This window comes from Hydractinia symbiolongicarpus, chromosome 4, assembly GCF_029227915.1.
Source record: "Hydractinia symbiolongicarpus strain clone_291-10 chromosome 4, HSymV2.1, whole genome shotgun sequence".
Taxonomy (NCBI): Eukaryota; Metazoa; Cnidaria; class Hydrozoa; order Anthoathecata; family Hydractiniidae; genus Hydractinia; species Hydractinia symbiolongicarpus.
The window spans coordinates 12,921,181-12,944,160 of NC_079878.1; the positions used below are offsets into that span (position 1 = coordinate 12,921,181).

The window sequence follows — 22,980 nt, forward strand, 5'->3', positions numbered from 1 at the left end:
TTTTTTAACGAAGAAGAGCAAAAACCCCGCATAAACCCCGGGCATTATATGTATAAACGCGGGAAGTGCAGTCTCGCCTCACAACAAGTTATATACCAAAGTCATTAAAAAAATGGGGAGCGCTTTCTACTAGTTCCAGCTACGCACCTCCTTCACCTTTATATTAAAGAGGATATTTTTATAATTTAGACATGACAGTTAGTAAAAAGGTAGGTCTACTTAATACTATGATTTAGAAACATTTCAGGGAGTGGTAGCGGGGAAGAAATTCTTGTCAATTCTCCCCCAAAAGTAGTGCAAAAACAAACTGCTGCTGATGATGATGTGCATATTTTACATGGCTAGCCTCACAAATATCGAGGGATATACCCTGTCTATTATTTCCAGGAGGGGCCATGGCGTAGATGGAGAGTCCTAGTTTATTTAATGCTCATTTTGAGCTATGCAGACCCAATTAGAGCCCGCGCTCTACTAGACAACTCCCGGCAACATCCAACGCCCACACAGTGTGCCATTTTCCCAATTTCCCTCACATGGCTTGGGTTAACCCAGGGCTATGGTAACATTCACTCGCCTATGTTGAATCGCCGTCAAGAGGAATCGAACCCCGGTCTCCCGCACAGAGTATGAGAGCTATAACCACTAATCTACGGCGCCAATAAATCATGCTAGCTAGAACCTTTGACCCTGCAATGCACTCAATTATAGTGCGGTGTCTGCGCATGCATCATATAACATTACGTAATGCTATCCTAAAAAATGTGTATCAGATATGGAGGTAACGAAAACATTACAGTAGTGCAGAAAAAAACATGGCTTGCAGGGTGAAAAAAAGAAAGAACGAGGGTGCCGATAAGACGCATACACCGTAAAAAGTGCGGGCGTTTTCGGGTGAGTTCGGCGTTTTAAAAAAAAAAACAAGTATTTGCCCGAAAACCCCTGAATAGACCCTAACAATGCCCTAAAAAGAAAAGAAAACAGACACTAATGATTCAAAAAAACTATAAAAATTGAAATAAACTTACTATGTGGTAGCAAAGTTCTTAAAAGAGCTGTTTTTGATAGTTTAAAATAAGATTTACTTTATAAATAACTTATACATAAACTTCATAACTCCTTTATCTTCAACCGCCTTCTTCCAACTATCGTCCGCATGGTATGTTACAAGGAATTGCATTTCGGGTATGTTCCGGGCGAGTTCGCGAAAGTGCGGGCGGTTTCCGGGCGACAACCGCCAATTTAATTTGAAAAGTCGCCCGTGCTCGCCCTTATATATACGGGCGTTTGTCGGCACCCTCTTAAGAAAGATCGACTAACTGCTATGTTCGCTGTCATTTGTGCTTGTGCTTGTGCATAGCACCGTTCTCTAAGGCACATGTTTGGTTCAAATTATAGTTAAAAGATCGCTTTCTCAGTGCATAGATTAGATGTCTTCTTTGCGTAATCTGTTTCTGAAAATTATTTTGCTAAGCAAGCATAAAAGTGACAACAAAGATTGCTCATAGATTCTGTGCTCGGAGCGTTACTCGAAAGAAGCCAAATGATGATCGCTTCGTTTCTGCGAGGTTACGGTGAATTAATAAAGAGCATAACGATAAATCGTTTCCCTTGGACAATATTTTAAATTAGCGGCAATCCTTCTGCAATAAATTGCCGACGTGAGAGATTGAAGTGTTGGCAATTTTGAAAATATTATTTTTTAAAGCTTCATTAGTCTTACCTTTTAAATATCAGTCTTTTTCAGAAGAGGCATGCAATCCCAGGCGCATGCCTTGGCACACACCTAAATTGTTTCAGGCGTGTGATTAATCGCACGCCTGAAAAATAGAGTTTTCAAAATCAAGCTATAAAATCTATTTTGTAGCTTGCGATTGCACCCCTCTAAATAATTTTTAGAGACTCGTCAAACAAAATTTCTGCCACATTTTGTCGGACAAAACGTCCAATAGATTTCCGGCTTGGTCAAAAACTTTTAGTCTCAGAATTTTTGAATAGTTTTGGTCCTTTTAAGCTGATCGTTTCCGCAATGTCTACTTTGCGGAAACGAAAAAACATTTTGATCTTTTCCGTCAGCTCCAAATCACAGTAACGATGGATCGTTTCCATAGACTCCACAAATTTCCAGGCCTGCTCACCCTAGAAATATTCTTAACATATTCTTACAATTTGGGCAATTTTCACCCTGATATTCTTATGGGAGTTATTCTTATAAAGAAAAAGCGTGTAATTGAAAAAAAAATTCCAATTACTTCTCAACCTTATATTCCTAAAAGTTTATAAAATAGCGTAAACGTTCAATTTGGCTTTGTGGTCCTTTTCTTGCTTGTTAAGGTGCATGCCCATATGGAACTTTGTACACCTTTGCAATTCATCTATAGACTGACAATTACTTTGCTTCACCTGGCGCCCCCAGCTTTTTCACTGCCAAGCAGATGCCAGACCTGAAAGAGCTTACCGCTGAAAATGTAAACCCCGGAATTCATTAATAGAAAATTGAACTGCATAGAAAGTAAGTAGCCAAAAAACGAGCCAACGACCACAGAACCAACTGCGATTACATAAAAATCAACCAAGACTTGACCCCAAGTCCCTATCCCTTAGTCCTTGTCTTTTGTTTTGTTGTTCATTGGCTGGACTGGTTTGTTGGCCCGTTGGCTATGCTGGTGAAAGGTTATGTCTAGTCAACGAAACTGTCGCCACTTATTGTTCGCCCCTTCTCCCATATAATAAGTTTGTATTTTAATTGAACCACACAACCTATCTAACACTGATTTTTTTTACTAATTTTATTTTCAATTGTTATCTCTGCAATCTAAGTGTGCACAGGTCAATCACGAAAATAGAGAAATTAAGGTTCTTGTGTGTGCTTGTTTTTTCTCTTTTTGATTATTTTGGAATTTGTGTTAAGAGATGTGTATAAATGTCAAATTGAAAAAGTTAACTTCTATGTGTTTTTTTTTCTTTTTCTAGAATTCTCCCTATTTCACATGGGGCTGTGCAGATGATTTAGCTTTTCGGTTGAAGAAAACATTGTATTGCAGTGAAGATAATGACTGTTACGAATCTTCGTCAGTTGCTTTGACAGGTATGCTTCAATAAAAAGTTGTTTGTCACAAAACTTGAGGCTACATTGTTAAGAAGTATTAACTTTTTAATTCACTGTTGCTAGAAATGCCATATTTTAGGATAAATTTAAGCTAAAAACTACTCTTGGGATAGAGGTTTTATTTTCATATTAAATTTGCATTAGTCAAGTTTTGCAGCAAAAACTTTCAAAATGTTACGCCAAAGTTTATGCTTCAAATGTATGCTATATTCACTAGATGTTGCAGTATCTATGCTTCTGGACACAGCAACTTGTTCCCGTCGAAAGATCACACAGCGTTATGCTAGCTCTTTAACAAGGTATACTATAAAAATTAATGCAGTTTTTAGTTTTATCACCAATTATCTTTGGTATTTACACATCTTTAGATTTTAACCATCCTATTGTATCGTACATCTAGAATGAGTTATAAGCTGTGTACTTATTTTAACATTGAAGTATAGCTTCTAATAATTTATTGGAAAAAAAATCCTGTTATTACATTCTGAAGTTATTATATTAAGTGTAGCATGATTATTTGCTTTTTCACTTTTTTTAGGCAACTACCAATTTCACCATGTGCCCTTATGATGGGCATTCTGTATTCTGAACGGCTACGACAACTTAACCCTTCTTACTTAGAACGTGTTTCCTCATCTGATATTTATGTAGTTTCCATGGTAAGTTTTGCTACTTCTTTTGACGCTTTGAAAGCTAAATGTTTTGCCTTTCTAGCTAAGGTATGATTACATACCAGTCAGCACATGTAGTTTTCAAGGCTATGGGCTCTGTCCTCACTTATGCGAACTTGGATAAAACTCATCTGTATTTATCACAATTGCACAAAGGAGAGAGGAGGAGTACTAATAATTAATGCTTGTTAGGCGACTCCAATTTAATTAGTTGTTCTACGGGCCCGACGGACCCTAATTTTCACATCAAGCAAAAAAGTTTTGAAGAAAAAAAAGGAAAAAAAAAACAATTTCTCATCCCATTTTGTGAAAATATAATGAGCATAGAAAATAATCAATGATGTTATTTTTTGTTGGTTGAATGTCAACAAGGTGAGTCAATAACGTTTCTTAGGATCACAATTGGTAAGGCCACTGGAAGTTGATTCTTTGTTCATGGTAATTTGTTGCAATAAAACTAAAATGCGCGATGCGCAAATTTTGTAATCTCAAAAATAGTAACGTGCTTAAACAGAAGTTTAAATTTTTATGTGATTTATAACAAAAATATATACAAGCGAAAAACAAGACAGATTATTGTCGTAACACACTCCTTCGTTATGATTAATATATATGTTTAAAATTACGCTAGCTAAACTGTAATAAAGTAGGAAAAAAATTAAAACAAGATAGAATGTGCTTGTCGTAACACCCTCGTCCGTTATGAATTTTAAAAAAATGATTTTAACGCTGTGAAAGACTTCAAATATTTTCAAATAAACAACCATAGTAGGAAAAGGAATTTGAGCTTAAATTTAGATTTTCCTAAAAAATTGCGCAAAAAACATTAAAAGAACACTAAAATTGTTTGTTTTATTATTTTAAGTAGGAGAAGAATAACTTGCTGTATAATTTTCGAGTATAACCGAGTATAAGTATAACCTGCTGAAGACTTTGAAAACAATACAAGTATATTCTGTACAACTTTCAAAACAATAATTCTTGCTGTATAACTTTTACAACAACGCAAGAAAAATTTTTGTTGTTCCGACCATACATTTTTAATAAAATTATTTTAATTTCGCCGACCGACCGTAAGCTACTATCGACTTCACCCGTAGAACAACTAATTAAATTGGAGTCACCTTAGTGAATAAATAATAGGATTGCCATAATAGATTTGCCGGTCTTTATAGATTGCTTTTCGTTCATACCCAGGCCCTTGCTATTTTGTGCAAATTTGAAGGTGAAACTGTATTGATGAAATTAGTTTGTCTCCAGAACCTAGAGCTTTTTTACACCAGCCTCCTCATTTTTCAGTGATATTTAAAGCATCTAACACCAAAAGCAATCCGGGTGCATAATTTTCCGGGAGAACTCGTCAAGGTGCACTCAGTTAAGTTAATAATTTTTTTTAAGCTTGTTGCAACAAAATTTCTTCATGATGAAGGAGAAGAAGAAGAAATATTCAATAACGAGTGGGCTGAAGCTGGTACGTCCTTCTCTTTTGCATGTTTAATATTTATTGCAAATTTGCTAGAACAGTATACATTTTATCTGAAACATACTTTTTATATTTATAGTCAAAAATTTTCTTAAGTTTGGAGTTGTTGTATTAAAATTTATTAAGAATAATGCCTATTTTATACCTTTAAAAATTCTCATGTCAAAATACCTATATTGATTGCTCTTTTTTCTTTTGTGTTTCTTTTAAAAAAGAAACATGTTTTTTATTTTTTGTTGACCATTTTAGCTGGACTTGCTGTATCGACTGTAAATAAACTAGAAAGAGAATTCTTAGATGCAATGGTATGTTGTTTTTTTGTTTATTTGATCAGTGCTTTCATATGTACATAAGTGATATTCTGCCAAGTTAAGGACATTTAATTTGTTAGTTTTTTTTGTTATCTATGGACTCACAACACTAAGAGTTGTATTAATTTAGAACAAAGCCTTAATGTACTAAGCCTTAAAATTTAGAATTGGAATGCATACGTGAGTCCCTCAGACTTCTTAGATTTTTGTACGAAAATGGAAACAAAGATAGCTTTTAAGTACGGACTCCAACGTGGCTGGTTCTCCTACACAGATTTAACACAGTTTTTAGCTGCATCACCTTACCAGAAGATTTTAAAGGGGATTATCGAAAGTACTGTTAAGGTATGCTCTTAAATATATTTGTATGTACTGCAATCGTTTGACTTCGTATTACCATAAATGATCGATTAAGCCCCCACTCCCGAATAAGTCAATTGATTAAATGGTATTTATTTCGCAGGTTGAGGTATTAATAACACTCGTGGTTATAGCATCCAATTCAAAGTGAGGGTGTTTTCCTTTTCTTTTTTTTTTCAACTTGTCGAACAATATATCCCTGTCAAAGCAACATGCTTTGCTGGACCAACAAGTCCGACCTTCCTTTTTTTCTTTCTGACTACAATTGCTTCAAGTTTGCTTTCAGGCGTTGTTTTATAAAGTTTGTAAGTAAACAAGAAATTTCTATTGGTAGATGTCCAACCATGTTACTTAATCGGTTGATTTGAAAATGCCAATAGCATTTTTATCATATTCCATTGCTTCTTCCGGGTGTCTGTTTTGCATATTAATTTTTGTCCAATATGTTAGCACGCTAGATTTTTGCATAATTTTATAAGCCCCCCTCCCGAATAAGCCCCCTCCCCCAAAACCCATTTTGACAAATAACCCCCGGGGGCTTAATCGATCATTTACAGTATGTCTTAATAAGAAAAAACTTCTGGAGCAGGCGTTGAAAAAATTCGTTGAAAAGAAGGCGTTTATTTAAAGAATTACGTTATTCGCGTAAAATTTTAGAGATGTGTGCACTCAAGAAATTAGGTAATTGATTAATTGGTAAATTTAGCAAGTGTTGTAGAAAGTAAGGAGCAGTTCAAAACTTGTAACTGTTATTGCATTTTAGGTATTTTAATGTTTTGTCAGTTAGTTGTAGCAAATTATAATGTGGTATTTCTTTTGTAGATCATTGGTGGGTGCGCACTTGTCTACGGCATGTCCTTAAGTCTACTGGCGACATCAGTTATGTGTTACACTGCAACTACATCGGTGCAACAAGTCAACGAATTACGCCCTGAACAGGTTTCGTCGAGTAACTACACTACTTCAGCTTCTGCTAGTTATCGGCCTTTTGAAAATCGTTGTTTAACTCGCACAAGAAGAAACCAACCCATTGACCAATCTCATGGAGATGCACTGGACGATGATACTATGTTACCTGGAAATGAAACTGAACTTGAGAATCTTCTCCGCCACGACAAACAGCACAATATTACTTCCATCAATGTTACGCATTCCATACAGTCTAGGAACAGTTGTCAATGTGTACGTGACATTTCTAAATGCTTCGAATCTCCATTTCGTTATTTACACTACCAAACAAGCCTTCACCTGTCCGTGGACTTTTCATACGCACGTGCATTCTGCAGTGATTTCTTCGACCTTGACCCTGGCAATTATTGTGAGTGCAACTCTGAGACGGTAAAGTCGACTACCTATCGGGATCAATATGACTTTATGAATAAGGTATCGATTGGACGAAAAATTTACGAAGGCCATGTAGTCGCGAAGCCTACATTATTTGGAATGTTAGTTATGTAAACTCTGTTTTGTGTTTCATTTCGTCCTGAAACTGTCTTTGCAATATACATTTTATCGTTTATTCTGTTATGTCTTATTCATATGAGATTTTTGTCGCTTTTTTATAACAATTTTGCAGGGTAATGTTTAAGAACTGAAAGCGCAAACGCAAACAACATACACATGCGTAATATTAATTTTAAAAAAAGTTTTTGCTTGCATGGGTGTTCACACAGTCCTTTTCTTGCGCTTTTGTTTGCGTGACAAGTGTAAACCAGTATAAACATTCCCAGTTAGCTGATTTAAGAGAATTTAAAAAAAGCCTCACCAAGGTGGCAATGAATTAAAGGAATTTTAAAATTCGAAGGATTTATTTAGTTTGGTCTGAAAAAAGTCATGACACTCATTTCTGAATAAAAAACTCGCAGGTTGTTTTTTTCATTGAATCTTTTCAAATTTTGATTATTGCGTGTTTACATTTTGAGGTATGAGGTGAGCACATACCCAATGTACTCACCTCATATACCAAGATGTTTTATTTATTTCAGTGGAGATTTGGTAACTTTATTTTACTGCTAATACCAACAGCAACAGAAATGTATTTACCAGTAAAAATTTAGTTATATATTCAATTTTATTCCTATATATTTTGAACATATTAGATTATAAGATTTAATATAGCTATATTTTTGACATTTGTGGACCTTTTTTGTGCACTTTGTAGTCAAAGTTAACTTTTTTATATAATTCTAGCTAGCTTAAGTTATATGAAATATTTCAAACACTTCTATATTCATGATCATTTTCGCCAATCGTGGCGTGTAGATTCGACTAAAATGAGTTTGCTTCGGGGTACGACATTTAAGTTTAACATTTCTTAGTGTGATAGGATTTTTGATGGTTTGAGCTAAAGTCTCTTTATTTCGGTTTGATAGTTTTTGTATTTTGTACTGCTTTTTTATGTATTATTATTTATGCTTCTTTCCAGCACTTTTTTAATTTAATTGTTACTCTCCTATGTCATTATTTTCAACAGCTGTTTTATTCACGTGATCAAAGAAGAAATTGTATTTCTAATCTTTTGCTATCTCGATTTAAATTTGACACATTTGTTTTACTGAAATTTTCGAAACTAGGTGGCCCGTGGAAAATCCACGGGTTTGCCCGTTCTTTTTAAACCGTATAGTGTGCGTCTCGCTATTTTCGGTACCATTTTACGTGACAGACGGACAGACGTATACGTATTATAATATAGATTGATTTATTTTTTGGGATGCAGAAGATTTTAATAGCAGCAAAATCAGAATTTTGCCTAAAATAGAGCTTTCAGAAGTAAAAGTATTTTCAGATATAAACAACAAAGGACTAAATAACATGTTCATAAAGGGATTTGAAGAACAAGAAAGAAATATTTTTTTTCTGAAAATATTTTTCTGAATAAAAGGGATAGAAAATGTTGCGAAAGAAATAATGTGGATAAACAATTTTTAAAATTTTTGCAAAACAAGCAAATATTTTCCGATAAAAATTCTACAAATAATTTGTTTCCTCAAGGTAGTGGAGTTTTTTTCAGGAGAAAGTGTTATTGGTTTTTAAATTTAAATTCTTTTTCCGTTTTGAGTTCAAGAGTGATATAGTAACCAAGCATTCGTGCGTTGTGCAGACCAGCGCGTGCGTGTATTTATGCCATTTAGTGACATTACAAAAAGAAAAATCGGTTAAAATTGTACCGCAGATAACAAGAAAGTAGGTCTTTAACTAAGCTAAAAATATCAGTAAGAAAAATGAAACGGCACTAAGCAAACGAGTTACAGAATTTAAAAAAAAACATTAGGGGCCCAGCGCTTGTCAGACAGATCTGTTGGCGAACACGTGCTGTATGTAACTTCGAAATAGAATTTTATCATTTTAGAACAGAAAGTTCGAAAAAAGTTTTGGATTTATTTATTCCAGCTGTTGGCTTCCACGTCAATTTTTAAAAGCTAATTCATATTTTTCGAATTTCTTGATGTTATTTTCTTACTTAAAGTTGTACATTTGAGGTTCGTACGTTGTAAATAGTTTAAACACTTGCGCCCTTTGCTGCAAGCACCAATTAATGTCCCAGGGCGATTTTTTGAAGTTACGCCAATTGATGCCTTCCGAATTTTTCATTTTTTAAGGTTTTTTTTTTTTTTTTTTAAGGTTTTGTGTCAAATAGACATTTCCAATCAAAAATGCACTAAATTAACGTTACAACTCAAATTTTTGGCTGACCTTTTTGTCTAACAGGATCTTCGAAATCTGGAATTTTGATCACAAAATCTTAACGTCAACAAAAAGTATTGCTCGCTGGGATCAACAAAATCATAATCAACCACCTGAGGTCGGTCTGTCATCAGTTGGTCAAGGCGCGATATTTTTCCTGATATTATTCCTTTCTTCTTGGAGACGAATTTTAGAGCTATTTTATCTATTGTTTTCGCGAGGAGAAAACAACGTTACCCTTTAGATTAGGGAGATCATTTTTACTCACTCGAACATGTATGTTTGAGATGACTATCTCCATCAGTCGCTACTTGGACGAGTTCTCGACGGTAGTGCCTACAATCCCGGACAAAATAGAACTATCAAAAAGCGCAGCGCCGTTGAGAAGCAAATAGTCCTGGGGACGAGGTTGAGGGATGAGTTCGTGACGCCGGTGATGACTAGTTTGTATCGACGATATTAACTCATTCTATTTAAACTAAGAAAGAATTGTCTGGCATTTTAATTACTTACAATCACAACAATAGGGTCATGTCTTAACGCCCAAACAGCAGCCTCGTGCCTACAAACTGCCTGAGGGCGGTGCGTCATCAGTCAGTTAGGGCACGATATTTTCATCGATATTTTCACCGATATTATTCAGAGATTTTTGTATTAAGTCGAACTTTAGACTAAGGAGATTTTGTTCAATAACTTGAACATGTGTGTTTGAGATGACTTTCCATCAGTCGCTACGTAGGGATGAGTTCTTGACAATGGTGCCTACAATCACGGAAAAATAGTTGACATTTTTAAGGAAAATTTTCTGGGGCCCTATTTCAATGTTGCCGCCAACTGGTCATACAGCACCTTGCAACATTAAAATAGGGGGAAGGAGATGTGGTTGGTAAATACATATAAAATATGAAAAGTTCCAATATATTTTGTCCAGGATTGTAGTTTTGTTTCAGCAAAAGCAACAAAGAAAAGCAGGCCCAACCGCACAGTTGCTGTTGATTTGACATATTAGCTTCCTTCTTGAACAATTGTACAAGAAAACGTGCTTAAGCTGGGATTAGACTCCGATTTTGACTAGCAAAGTTGGTAGAGGTATATGTTAAAAATTGTGTTCTAGAATGGCACTGCCTGTAGCAACCTCGTCCCCAGGGTCTTGTGGCCCCTGATCCTTTATAACGGTTTCATCAACAAGGTAAAATGCCCTAGGAACGAGGTTGGGCCTGTAACAAAAACGTGTAGCAGCATTCATTATGGTTCACCTTCAGTAATTTTTCCCCATATATTCCGGAACATGGGTCGCAGTTCAGGGTAGAAATTTTTTTTTGAAAAAGCAGATAACAACCGTTTGGAGAATGTTTTGACAACATAAATTCATTCTTAATAAATAATACCACAATATTACAACTTTATACCCAGGGGTTTTCTACGCTACAGCATTTCTAGGAGAATATTCTAATAGAAAGTCATAGAAGAGCCCTGGGACTAGGTTGGCTATATTTGTTACACTCTGTGAAATTATAATTTTAAAATTAAAAAAAAATCATTTTTTCTTTGAATTATTGGACCTCTTATTTTTTAAATTATAGAGAGAAAAATGTTATCCTAAGGAAAGAAATTTTGGTGGACAGAGTTAGCAGGATTTGATAAAACTAGTCGGTGGCCCGTGGAAAAACCACGGGTTAGCCTGTTCTTTTTAACCCACATAACGTGCGTCTCGCTACTTTCGGTGCCAATTTGCGTGACAGACGGACAGACGTATAAGGGTATTATAATATAGATTCCGCCTAGTTAAATCACCGCTAAGATTATTTTTTGTTCACAGTCAACTTTTGATTCGTAGGAAAATAGGATTTTCATAAAATATTTTTCAAAGTTTGCCAGATTTTCTTTCCGCCAAAATTTCTACGGTAAGCTCCGATTAAAATTCCGAAGCGTTTAATTTGTTTACTAAAATGTATACATTAAACTAATATATTGCAAAAAAAATATTTCGCAGCTTTTATCACTTGCTAGAATTTTAGCCACTTGTGACTTAATAAATAATGGGTTAAGTTAAGCAGAAAAAAAGGCTTCTGCCTTAGAAATTCAAAACAGATACCTTGTTCTTACAAAAAGCAAAAATCAAACGAGAGAGTTCTTCAATATGAGCGACAATTAACGCTAGAATTTGCTTAGCTTGAATTTTACGTTTTCTTGTGGTTCGATGTATACGCTGCACCTTGGTAATTAAAAATGTTTCGATTGGTGGAAATTTGATTTACAGTATTGTAACTGGCAGATGTTTGGTTGAGGTGACTCAAAGTACTGTAATTGGTTGGTGCTGGATTTAGCGTGTTGTGATTGGTAGATATGTGACTCAAAGTACTGTAATTGGTTGGTGCTAGATTTAGCGTGTTATGATTGGTAGATATGTGACTCAAAGTACTGCAATTGGTTGGTGCTGGATTTAGCGAGTTGTGATTGGTAGATATGTGACTCAAAGTACTGTAATTGGTAGGTGCTGAATTTAGCGTGTTGTGATTGGTAGATCCTTGATTCAAGGTATAGTAATTAGTACGTGCTTGATTATAAGGGTTTTGATTACTAGACATTTGGTTCAGAGTATTGTAATCAAGTGCTTGAATTAGAGGGTTGTGATTGGCTGGTGCTTCATTTAGAGGGTTGCGATTGGCTGGTTTTTCATTAGGTGTATCCAAACCAGTTGACAGCTGACGGAGGTTATTGTGAATAGTATATATTTGATGAAGAGTATTGTCAGATATTTGATTCAAGGTGTCGTAGTTGGAAGGCATTTGATTTGGAGTATTCTGATTGGTAGATATTTTATTGGAAGTATTGTGATTGGTGGGCATTCTATTTAGATTCTGGTTATTAATAGACATTTGACTTAAATTATTGTGATTCACAGATATTCGACTGGAAGTCCCTTGTTCGGTAGAGAATGTACTGGAAGTCCCTTGATTGTTAGTTATTTGACTCGAAGTCCAATGATTGGTGAACATTTGACTTGAAGTCCCCTGATTGGTAGACATTTGACTTGAAGTCGCCTGATTGGTAGACATTTGATGCAATGATTGAATGGTTGGTGTTTGATTAGCTTTCACTTCATGTTGCAACTATATAAAACACAAAAAGGAAACAAACTACACGTAAATATAAAGTAGTAACGTATCTAGGATGGTAACTCATTTTTAAATAATAAATTTTCGTAGTTTTTATGCAGTTTTTGACCTTTTCCAGGAAGGAACCAGTTTGACAAAAGCAGAAAATTTAATTAAAAAAATTAAAGTTAATTAGAATTAATGTTCGTTGGAGGCAGTGCGCTGATCGCCATTTAACTTTTTTTTTATCCTATCAAAAGTACAAAAGTACAAAAAATGGTTTCTTTTCCTTAAGTTTTTTTCTTACTGTATTTCCTGATTGCCTTACTGAACAGAACTTTTCATCATGTTTCCTTATGCTTGCGCAGGTTTGTATTAGTCAGTTTAACTTACACATTTTACCTGCTATTTTAAAACCAATTGTAGCAACAAAGATATATACTGGCGGAGATCAAAATTATTTTTACTGGGCTTCGGCAACGAATCGGCCCTTAAAAATAATAAACTATATGTAACACTTTTGTTAACTCCTATATAACCCTCAGTCAAAAGTTTCTTTTTTGTTATATAGATATACCACCATCTTTCCCTAGCATAGCTTTACTTTTGAAAAAGACGAATCATCAGCGGCATTTTAATCGAGTGATTCCCGCTGATGATGTGTGCTGTGACTTGGTCTATTGCTTAAATGTGAAGTTTATTTTTTTGGCTTTTACGTTCAAATTTTCCTGATGTGTCTTTTCTAAATGCAAGGTTATACTAAGGAAAGGTGGTGGTATATCTATGTAATAAAATAGAATCTTTGACTTAGGGGTTACACAAGGCTTTACAGGAGATAAAAAAAAGTGTTAAGTACCAGTAAACCATTTTTTGGGACGAATTGGTGACCGAAACCTTATTATTGGTGACTTCGAAATTTGTAAGGTGATTAAGAGATAGAACTTACATGTTGCCTTGAGCTGAAGCCATTTTTCACTAAAACAAAAGTACGAAGAATTAATCGTTAAAGAGTCAGCACAAATTTGAAACATACATCGAAAAATGACTATTGTTCAAATAGTCCCAAAAAACACTCTTAAACAAAATTCAGACAGGATCCTAAATTTTTCCTGGCTTTTGGTCCTAAAATTTATGCTATTTGGTATGGTTTAAAAAGGTATAAGTCAATCTAACGAAATGGTCACGTCGAAAAAGATACGAGTATAATTACAAAACTTTTGTCGACGCCAGTAAACAAATATAATTTTCCTAATAACCTTAACCACAAAAAGCTTTTCAGAAAAAAGTCTTTCCTTAGATTTCCTGAATTTTCTAAAAAAATGAAAATTATTTTTCCAGTTTTTTTTCCTGTTTTAACACTGTCTATCAAAAATCAACCTAAACTGTTGAAAAATTCTATGAAAATCATTTATATAGACATCTTATTAACAATAACGATAACAACAAAACAAAACAATACTGATTATAACAATAATAACAAAAACAGCAGAACAGTGTAGAGATTGGTTATCAACATGTCTACCTTGCGAAAAAGTTCTCATTTATATGTTGGTATTTCACCTGAAACAAAATCTGCGCAAATTATGCACATAAGTCGGTTTGACAAGCCTTACTTTTCTCGATGTAAGCTTCTTTCACTTTTCCTCTTTCAACTTCGTCAAAATACCAAATCGTGATGGCGAATCTATAAAACAGAACACTTCATGAAAGTGAAAGTGCTTCTTCTTTAAGGTTATTGGGTACATTGGTTATAAAATTGTAACAATCAGTTTTCCGCATGGTTTGACCAAAATCTTTTAACAAATAAAAAGTGGCAGTCTCGTTATTGTGTACAGGCTCATAGCAAAAAATATAGATCAAACAGTCCAAATATTATCAAAGCACTTTTTCATCTTAAATTTTTAAATATCGACAGGGCCTTAAAATCAAAAAAGTCTATGTAATTTCACCTATGGCTATGAGGTTGATTGCATCATTTTCAATATAAAAAACCTATCACATACTTTGGCAATTAGGCGTCAGGACAATTTTTAGGCTTGGTTTACAATATAAAGGCCTATTCACATTATAAAATGATAAATCAGTGTTGCGAGAAATATATTTGTAGTAAAACGATGAACAGCTGTATTTCATCATTTTCTGTGAAAATATTAAAAACGCAAACCATCAAAGCACCACCAAATTGTAAAAGACAGTTTGACTAAAATTCATTATCTGAAGTGACCTATAGCAAGGTATAGGAAAGTTTGTTGAGTGTTCATATGTTGGCTATTTGTTAATTCATTTACTGATTTTAGGCAGACATGAGTGATATTATACTATTCGTAAAACATGAAAACTATAGTGAAATAGGGCTAGGAATTGTTGAAAAAAGGGAACAAAATAAGAACAATGGCAAGCCTTCTTCCTGAAAAAATAAGAAGCGCAAAAAACATGGGAAAATACCTATGAACCGTTTACATAGATTCTTATAGACAGCAGAATACTCAGTCAGAATACTATGTCACTGATTTACAAATAGAACAAAATGTTTTCAAAGCTGGCCATCTCACCTTTGTCTGTATGCAGGTAATACTTGATGGGGTGATCTTCTGTCTGACCAAAAAACAAGCATTCTGTCAAATATAGGTTCAATTGTTGTAGGAGTAGGGTTTCGCAGTGCATGTAGTTGCAATGCACCACCATGTTGCTGAAAATAAAAATACTGCAATGTTAGTATGTTTTTAAGTGACAACACTGTTCATTAAGATCTTTCGAGACATCTTAAATGTTAATTTTAAAATTGTTAGCTTAACAGGAATTAAAACGTGTTTAGTATAACAGGGATTAATTTTGTGTCTACCAATTTTGTATCATAAGTAAATCGTATATTTTCCTCATTAAATTTCTATTCATCAATCATCAAAAATTTCAGTCACCCACATTGGAGAAATTAAAACATCGTATATGCCTGTGAGAGACTACCTATCTCAACTATGAGAGCAATTAAAAAAAAAAAATTCTCTATGCTACTAACTAAGACATTTTACCTTACTATCCCAACCTTTATTTAAGTAATACAATAATGTGATACATCTCCCATCCTTGGTTGCGTTGTCGACATGACACTTATACCCAGTACCATCACCAGGGTAACAAGCCACCATTGCCTACGCAACAATAAGAACTTCATTTTGATGGAAAGACACACAGTGAAATATGATATAGGTGCTGAAAAGCAGTTGCTTCTGTATGGCGAGATTACACAAACAAACTAGGCTGCTAAGAGACGTTTAGTGTTCTTGGAGATTCAATTCTAATTAATTATCTCTCTGATTGCTGTAATTTTGTTAAACAGCACTGTTCAGCCTTGTCTTGTCCCATTCTAAATAACATACAGTCCTTATCTAATCATAGCATCTAATCACTGCACTAAATAGCTTCCAAAAGGCACAATAAAGGGTTTTGATCAACCTTAAAGCATGCTCCTTGACAAAATTATTCTAAACTTACAGGCGTTCTTCCTTTAATTACATGACCCTTAATTTTTCGACAGCTGTGCCGTAGCAACTGATCTGTAGCTGAAATAAACAATCGGAGATATTCATATTGTTCTTCTTTACCTGTCATCCAAGCTATCTGGTCACCTCGAATAAGTTGTTCTTTATCGCTTTTTTTTACTAATTCACCACCTGTCATTATACCGGACTGTTGGATCTGAGTGACACACCAGTGCACCTTTTGAGCTTTCGCTTCGCCCAAAAAACCATCAATAATACAATAACCAAATTTAGTCAGGTGGTGAACTAGATAATCTGCTCTTTGCGACACTCTAGCAGTAAGTTCACTACTTACTTCGGGACTCTTAGCAAGGTCATAATCTGATAAGTTTTTTTTAGTTGATGCGTTGTGTAACGAATCAACAAGCATTGACTTCATGCTGTTGAAAGTTTCAGCATCAATAACATTACTATTGTTTGTGATGCTAAAATCGATTGCAGAAGAAGATCGACAGCTTGACTTATGGTGTTTCCAATGTAACTTTTGATGGTGGGGTGAGCAATACCAAGTTTTTTTGCATTGCGAACACCTAACAACAAAACAAAACAAATATTTTACCAATATGACTACTTACAACGTGCTAAGTGATAAAAACAATGTTTTTATAAAATAAAATACGTTTTTTTTTTCAGTTACATATATCAATTTAAATAATGCTGAATAAAGGTGTCAATAACAAATACTAAAGGATTATGCTGGTATATAAAGTTTTCTAAAGCAAAAAGAAAAATAATAAAATCAATGTAATAGTTACATTGAGAGAGGTTAGCAAAATTTAAGACATGATTTAAAGCATGTTTACAAACGTAGACCCAAACCCCTACGTCCTGGTTGCTGGTGGATTGTTACAAGGGGAAAACTTTCGGGTCTCCCAGAACTTTAGCCATAGAATCTTTAGGTTTTCCGGGTTAAATTTAAAGAAATCAATAGTTTTTTTCAGTTTGATTTTTAAGAGAAAAATAATAACCATCTACATCCTCCAGCATACACATTTTTACTTTATTTGCATTTACATACTATCAGAATTTATTCTAAATAGACTTTGTTCAACGAAGGAAGCCCATATCTCTCACCTTAAACGAATATTTTTGTCAGCTTGGCAAAATGAACATCGTTCTTCTGTAATGCATTGATTTGGCAAAGTTTTTAATTTATTCATTGATACTCATGTTTTGTCCTTGGTTATATCAAAATTGTATGCTTGACTTTGTTACTACAGCTTGACTTTGTTACTACAGCTTGACTTTGTTACTACGGCTTCCTAGATACTATATTGTTTTACCACTATAATTAGAAAATAGTGTGCATGTTAAAATATACAGCAGTAAGGTGATAATCAAACATAGAAAATAAAACAATGTTTTAGTCTAAGAAACTAAAAGATACCTAACTCACCAGCTCCAAAATAAAAATGACATACTTTTGTTTTTCAGAGTCACTTATTTTCATTTTTGTCCCTACATAATACACAATTTTTTAATCTTTTAATAACTAAATCATAAACAGCCAAAGAAAAGAGCACCTGTAAAATGACACTTGAGAAAAAAAATTTGAAAATAGACTTCAGTATATGGATATCGTTGCATGTTGTTTAGAGGAGATTAGTACAAGATTAGGAAAATCCTACAATTGTAGGATACCAGTTTTTTATTAGAAATGTTTGTTCAGAGATTGAGGTATAGCATTTTGTGTTTGTGAGATAAAAAAGTATCAATGGAGTAGGAATAAGTGAACAATTGTTTTGTTTTTTAAGAGAAATACATCTTCATTCTACAAGATGAAATTTATTTATTTAATAAAAAAATCTTAAAAAAGGTCCACAAAGCACATACCAATAATGCAGTACATAAGAAATTCTGTTTTCATCAGACTTGCCCTGATATTATTAGCTCCATTAAAAAAATTTCCACAGATATAATTTTACCCGCACATGCTAACATCTATGTAGTAAACCAGGGCTGTGAATGCTTTGTAAACTGCAAAAATGGTGCATAAGCTGCAAAAAGAGTGTTTTGAAGAAGACACTGCAATGGAATGCCTCGTTATAAATGGAAAAAGTTTCAGGCAAAGCAATTGTAACATTCAATGATTGTAGCATTTTCCTGGCTGTTAGAAGGGAGGAATGAAAATACAGGATTAAAAAGGACTAAATTTGCTGATTGGCTAAAATGGGATTAAATTTGACTAATCAAAAATTTTGTCAAATGCTACATGGATGTAACTTTCATGCAAAAATTCACTATTTTTGCCATATTGCCCAAGTGACATTTTCTATTCAGGTAGTGATTATTGCCACTGGAATTAAAATTGCTTGCAGCAAAATTCTGGCAAATAGCTTTTTCAACGCAAATGCAAACCCAAGGCCATATACATAAAACTCTGAAAACACTTACTGATCCAAAACAGCTCATCTTTAAATTATTTTCAAATCACTGGCATTCATTCTAGTTACTTCACTTTTTAATTTATATTTATTTAACAACCATCAATGATTAATCACAAAGAAAAATATTTAAAAGAAAAAAAAAGAAAACAAGTAAAAAAGACTCTACATAATTAAAACAACATCTTATCTATACAAGCCTATCAGATGTCGCCAATAAAAACGACAACATTGCTCAGGCATGATTCTATGCACACAATTTGGATCAGGTTTTGTTAAAAAAAAACAGCTGCTTCTTGTTATCCTAGAAAGTCATTAGCAATAACTAAGTAGAACATTTATTTTGTCTAACTATAAGTGATCAAATACATTTGTATATTTTTATCAATATAAAATATTTGTAAAGATTTAAATTGTGTTTTTGTGTTTATAACTCTAAGTGATCAAATATATATAATATACGTTTGTTATTTTATCACTTTAAAATATTTGTAAAGACTTAAATTGTAAAATTATCAAAACACAAATAAAAAATTATATACACAAAGCAAAATATAAAAAATTGAACTCAGTCTGTGTTTTTATGTATTTGACAACGAAGAAATATAGACTCAGTATGGCATTTAGACAGTTTCTGGTCTGGTAACCAATAGGCAAATAAAACACACAAGGCAAACATGCACAGTCCTAAATTCCAGGAACTGCAAGCAACATAACAAGGCATAGCTGGATTTAATTTCCAAGCAGTAGCACAACAATATAAAAGTTCAGACCTAAAACCAGACCACGACAAATACGTTAAGTTGAGTTAACCTTTCGTAAATTTATTTTCAATGTTTGCATGATTTCTTGCATGGAAATTATAAGATATCTGAGAAAGTTTATTTTCTGTGGCATTTAAAATTACATGAAGAGCAAGCGTGTCAAATTCCAATATAACAACAATGGATGATTGTAATAATACAAACCAAGAAGACAAAAGAGCACAAGCATTTATTTATGATAAGACGTCAAAGAACAAAAATTATTAAAAAAAACACCATATTGTGGATACATCAACTATATGATAAGACATCAAAGAACAAAAAAATTACAAAAATCCTACCGTGTTGCCAATGAATTAACTATCTCGCAAACATAAATGCAATAAAATGTTTTTATCAACTGATTGTTTGCTTCATAAAAACTATTCTTTCTTTTTCTTTTATTTTACACAAAAATTATAATAATGATTTCTTGACCCACCTCTCAAATAAGATGTTAATAACAATTTGATAAAAGAATACGCTTAGTCTGTGTGTAACACTTGCAAGAGGATATTATTACGCTTCATTAATTAAATAGCAAATTACCATTTTAACATTGGCTAATCACATCATACCAAATAAATGGGAAATAAAATAAAAAAATTAACAACTCCTCCCATTTAGGCACATACCAAATTGAGCTTATGCAAATAATTTTTAAATTTGCTGCAAAAACTTCCCCTAGGAGAGCAGGTTTAAAGGAAAACTAAAAAAAAAACTTACATACAAATTTTATCCCCATAAGTGATAATTATATTAACAGTCGACAACATTATGAAACAAAGGCTAACTTAGTTCGTAATAATTTTGTTGACCTGTGATGTCATATTGTGCACGCTCAACAAGATATACAAGAGAAACTTCACCACTAATAAATTTTCTCTTAGATTGTTTTCAACTCAGTGATTTATATTTATCATGTCAATTAGGTGTTGAGTCACTATTGAGTGAAGAATTTAAAGCTTTTTATGCTCACAAATCATAATATAGAAAGAAATTTAAAAAAAAACATAAACCAGTATATTTAAAGTTTCGGGTGATGAAGAAGACAAGTTAAATTCTGGCCTTCATGAAGAGACATGGATGCATACGGCAATCTTATAGTGCACACCAAACATTCACAAATGAAGATTTATAATTTTGAAACTATTTGACCATTTGTTTTAAAAACGTTTCATATCATAAAAAATTTAAACTAAATCCAAAAAACATAATTATAACAGTGAATGTTTTATTTCTACACAAGATGTTTATTACAAAATAAAATTAATAAAAGTAATTTCAGACAATTACAGGTAACAGATTATTCAGTTAGCATTATGTCGCATCGTTCATTTTGGAGTGCATTTGTTTACATCCTCCCACAGAAATACATCACATGGATTAGGAACTTGTGAAAAACAAATCTCATCAACAATGTCATGGCAACAACACCATGTTATCACAAAAATGAAGCCATGTTATCACAAAAAAAATCAAAGATGTTACATTGATTTTAGTGAAACACATATAACAAATAAGAAGAAAAGCTCAAACAACTTTAAAAAGTTCAATTTGATTTTGTTCACTTAAGAATAGCAATATTTAAAAGTTCTTAAATAAATTTTATTGTAAGTAACAACACATATTTTACTTTATTTATTATTTTTAATTTTTAAAACAGCTAATTATAAAAATTCAGCAATGATCTGAAATTAATTTAGTTGCAAAGATGGCTAGGATTAACAAAAGATAACTTCCATTTAAACTTACCCACAAATTTTTTTTGCAAACAGATGTGTAGATCTCAAGTTACGAGGTCATTGAAAACACATAAGAAGTCTGGGACGAGCAAACAATCTCATTTTAACAATCATTCAACTCTACAATATTTAAAATAAATTAATAAAGAATTCAAATTTTCTATTTCTTCAATATGTCATTATAATTTACTAGTTGATAAGGCCTGTTGAAAAATCCAATTAGGCAGAAAAACAATGGAAAAATAGGTTTTTAGATGTTTTGCTGACTTCAGCAGTGCATATACAAAAAACAATTGATGAAATTTATTTATCCGTTGTCTGTAACTAATCAAATCTGGTCCCAGGTTGTCCCTAGTTATTTGAGCAGTGAAATGAAATACATGCGGAGATACTCAACATCGGGTGAAATGGCAAAATTTTTTCAAGACTGCAAGTCATACATACGTCTGACATATAAAATGACAGTAAAGGATAGTAAGTGTGTGTGTAAAAGCTTTTTAAGCTCTAGGTTCAATATCATTTTTTTAAATTGAATCACTTTTAAGATTTTTTCAATAAAAGTATTATAATTTCTAGCTAGAAAACTACATTAAGGGACTGGACACCTAAAATAACAAAATCAGATTTTTAAAAATGCTATACAAGAAAGAAAGTTCATTAAAATTAAAAAAGAGAATGAATGTGTTAAGTATTCAAAATCAAACAGTTCCTAATAAGATAATAACAACAGGCTCCCATCACTAAATTTTGAAAGATTTTGGGAAAACAATACACTTCCTCAACGGTTTCAAAAAAAATATAACACTATGTTTTAGATTCCACAATCTAACTTGAAGTAATAGCCTGATTCCAATTTGTGTTACTCACTCCAACAAAAATTCCTCTAAAAAAAACTAAAATGGCAGACACAAGTAAATGAATCTTTAGGTTTTCCGGGTTAAATTTAAAGAAATCGATAGTTTTTTTCAGTTTGATTTTTAAGAGAAAAATAATAACCATCTACATCCTCCAGTATACACATTTTTACTTTATTTGCATTTACATACTATCAGAATTTATTCTAAATACACTTTGTTCAACGAAGGAAACCCATATCTCTCACCTTAAACGAATATTTTTGTCAGCTTGGCAAAATGAACATCGTTCTTCTGTAATGCATTGATTTGGCAAAGTTTTTAATTTATTCATTGATACTCATGTTTAGTCCTTGATTATATCAAAATTGTATGCTTGACTTTGTTACTACAGCTAGACTTTGTTACTACAGCTTCCTAGATATTATATTGTTTTACCACTATAATTAGAAAATAGTGTGCATGTTAAAATATACAGCAGTAAGGTGATAATCAAACATAGAAAATAAAGCAATGTTTAAGTCTAAGAAACTAAAAGATACCTAACTCACCAGCTCCAAAATAAAAATGGCATACTTTTGTTTTTCAGAGTCACTTATTTTCATTTTTGTCCCTACATAATACACAATTTTTTAATCTTTTAATAACTAAATCATAAACAGCCAAAGAAAAGGGCACTTATAAAATGACACTTGAGAAAAAAATTGGAAAATAGCCTTCAGTATATGGATATCGTTGCATGTTGTTTAGAGGAGATTAGTACAAGATTAGGAAAATCCTACAATTGTAGGATACCATTTTTTTATTAAAAATGTTTGTTCAGAGATTGAGGTATAGCATTTTGTGTTTGTGAGATAAAAAAGTATCAATAGAGTAGGAATAAATGAACAATTGTTTTGTTTTTTAAGAGAAATACATGTTCATTCTACAAGATGAAATTTA

At 33.0% G+C, this 22,980-nt stretch overlaps 2 protein-coding genes across 2 annotated transcripts; one reads left to right on the forward strand and one right to left on the reverse strand.

Moving 5' to 3' along the window:
- The first annotated feature begins 52 nt into the window (after positions 1-52).
- On the forward strand, positions 53-8,445 carry LOC130641367 (protein CNPPD1-like). Its single transcript, XM_057448140.1, has 8 exons — positions 53-209; positions 2,971-3,085; positions 3,324-3,405; positions 3,645-3,765; positions 5,176-5,248; positions 5,510-5,565; positions 5,737-5,916; positions 6,754-8,445. Exons 1-8 carry the CDS (start codon positions 192-194, stop codon positions 7,387-7,389), a joined length of 1,281 nt encoding a protein of 426 aa, XP_057304123.1. The 5' UTR covers positions 53-191; the 3' UTR covers positions 7,390-8,445.
- A 2,511-nt stretch (positions 8,446-10,956) lies between these two features.
- LOC130641366 (hypoxia-inducible factor prolyl hydroxylase-like) lies at positions 10,957-22,615 on the reverse strand. Its single transcript, XM_057448139.1, has 8 exons — positions 22,287-22,615; positions 17,327-17,537; positions 16,206-16,782; positions 15,743-15,862; positions 15,266-15,402; positions 14,327-14,397; positions 13,660-13,688; positions 10,957-12,728 (listed from the first exon to the last, which is right to left on the reverse strand). The coding sequence occupies exons 2-8, from the start codon at positions 17,410-17,412 to the stop codon at positions 11,796-11,798; spliced, it is 1,953 nt and encodes a 650-aa protein (XP_057304122.1). The 5' UTR covers positions 17,413-17,537; positions 22,287-22,615; the 3' UTR covers positions 10,957-11,795.
- Positions 22,616-22,980: the final 365 nt, after the last annotated feature.

What these genes read in the sequence shown, in the direction of transcription:
- LOC130641366 (XM_057448139.1), bottom strand. Translation starts at nt 17,412, where the DNA reads ATGAATAAATTAAAAACTTTGCCAAATCAATGCATTACAGAAGAACGA. An exon ending in ATAAAGGTTGGGATAGTAAG is followed by an intron (nt 15,403 to 15,742) that starts GTAAAATGTCTT and finishes TTTTATTTTCAG; the next exon opens with CAACATGGTGGTGCATTGCA. An exon ending in AGAAGCTTACATCGAGAAAA is followed by an intron (nt 13,689 to 14,326) that starts GTAAGGCTTGTC and finishes CTTTTGTTTTAG; the next exon opens with TGAAAAATGGCTTCAGCTCA.
- LOC130641367 (XM_057448140.1), top strand. An exon ending in TTCGTCAGTTGCTTTGACAG is followed by an intron (nt 3,086 to 3,323) that starts GTATGCTTCAAT and finishes TATATTCACTAG; the next exon opens with ATGTTGCAGTATCTATGCTT. An exon ending in TAACGAGTGGGCTGAAGCTG is followed by an intron (nt 5,249 to 5,509) that starts GTACGTCCTTCT and finishes TGACCATTTTAG; the next exon opens with CTGGACTTGCTGTATCGACT.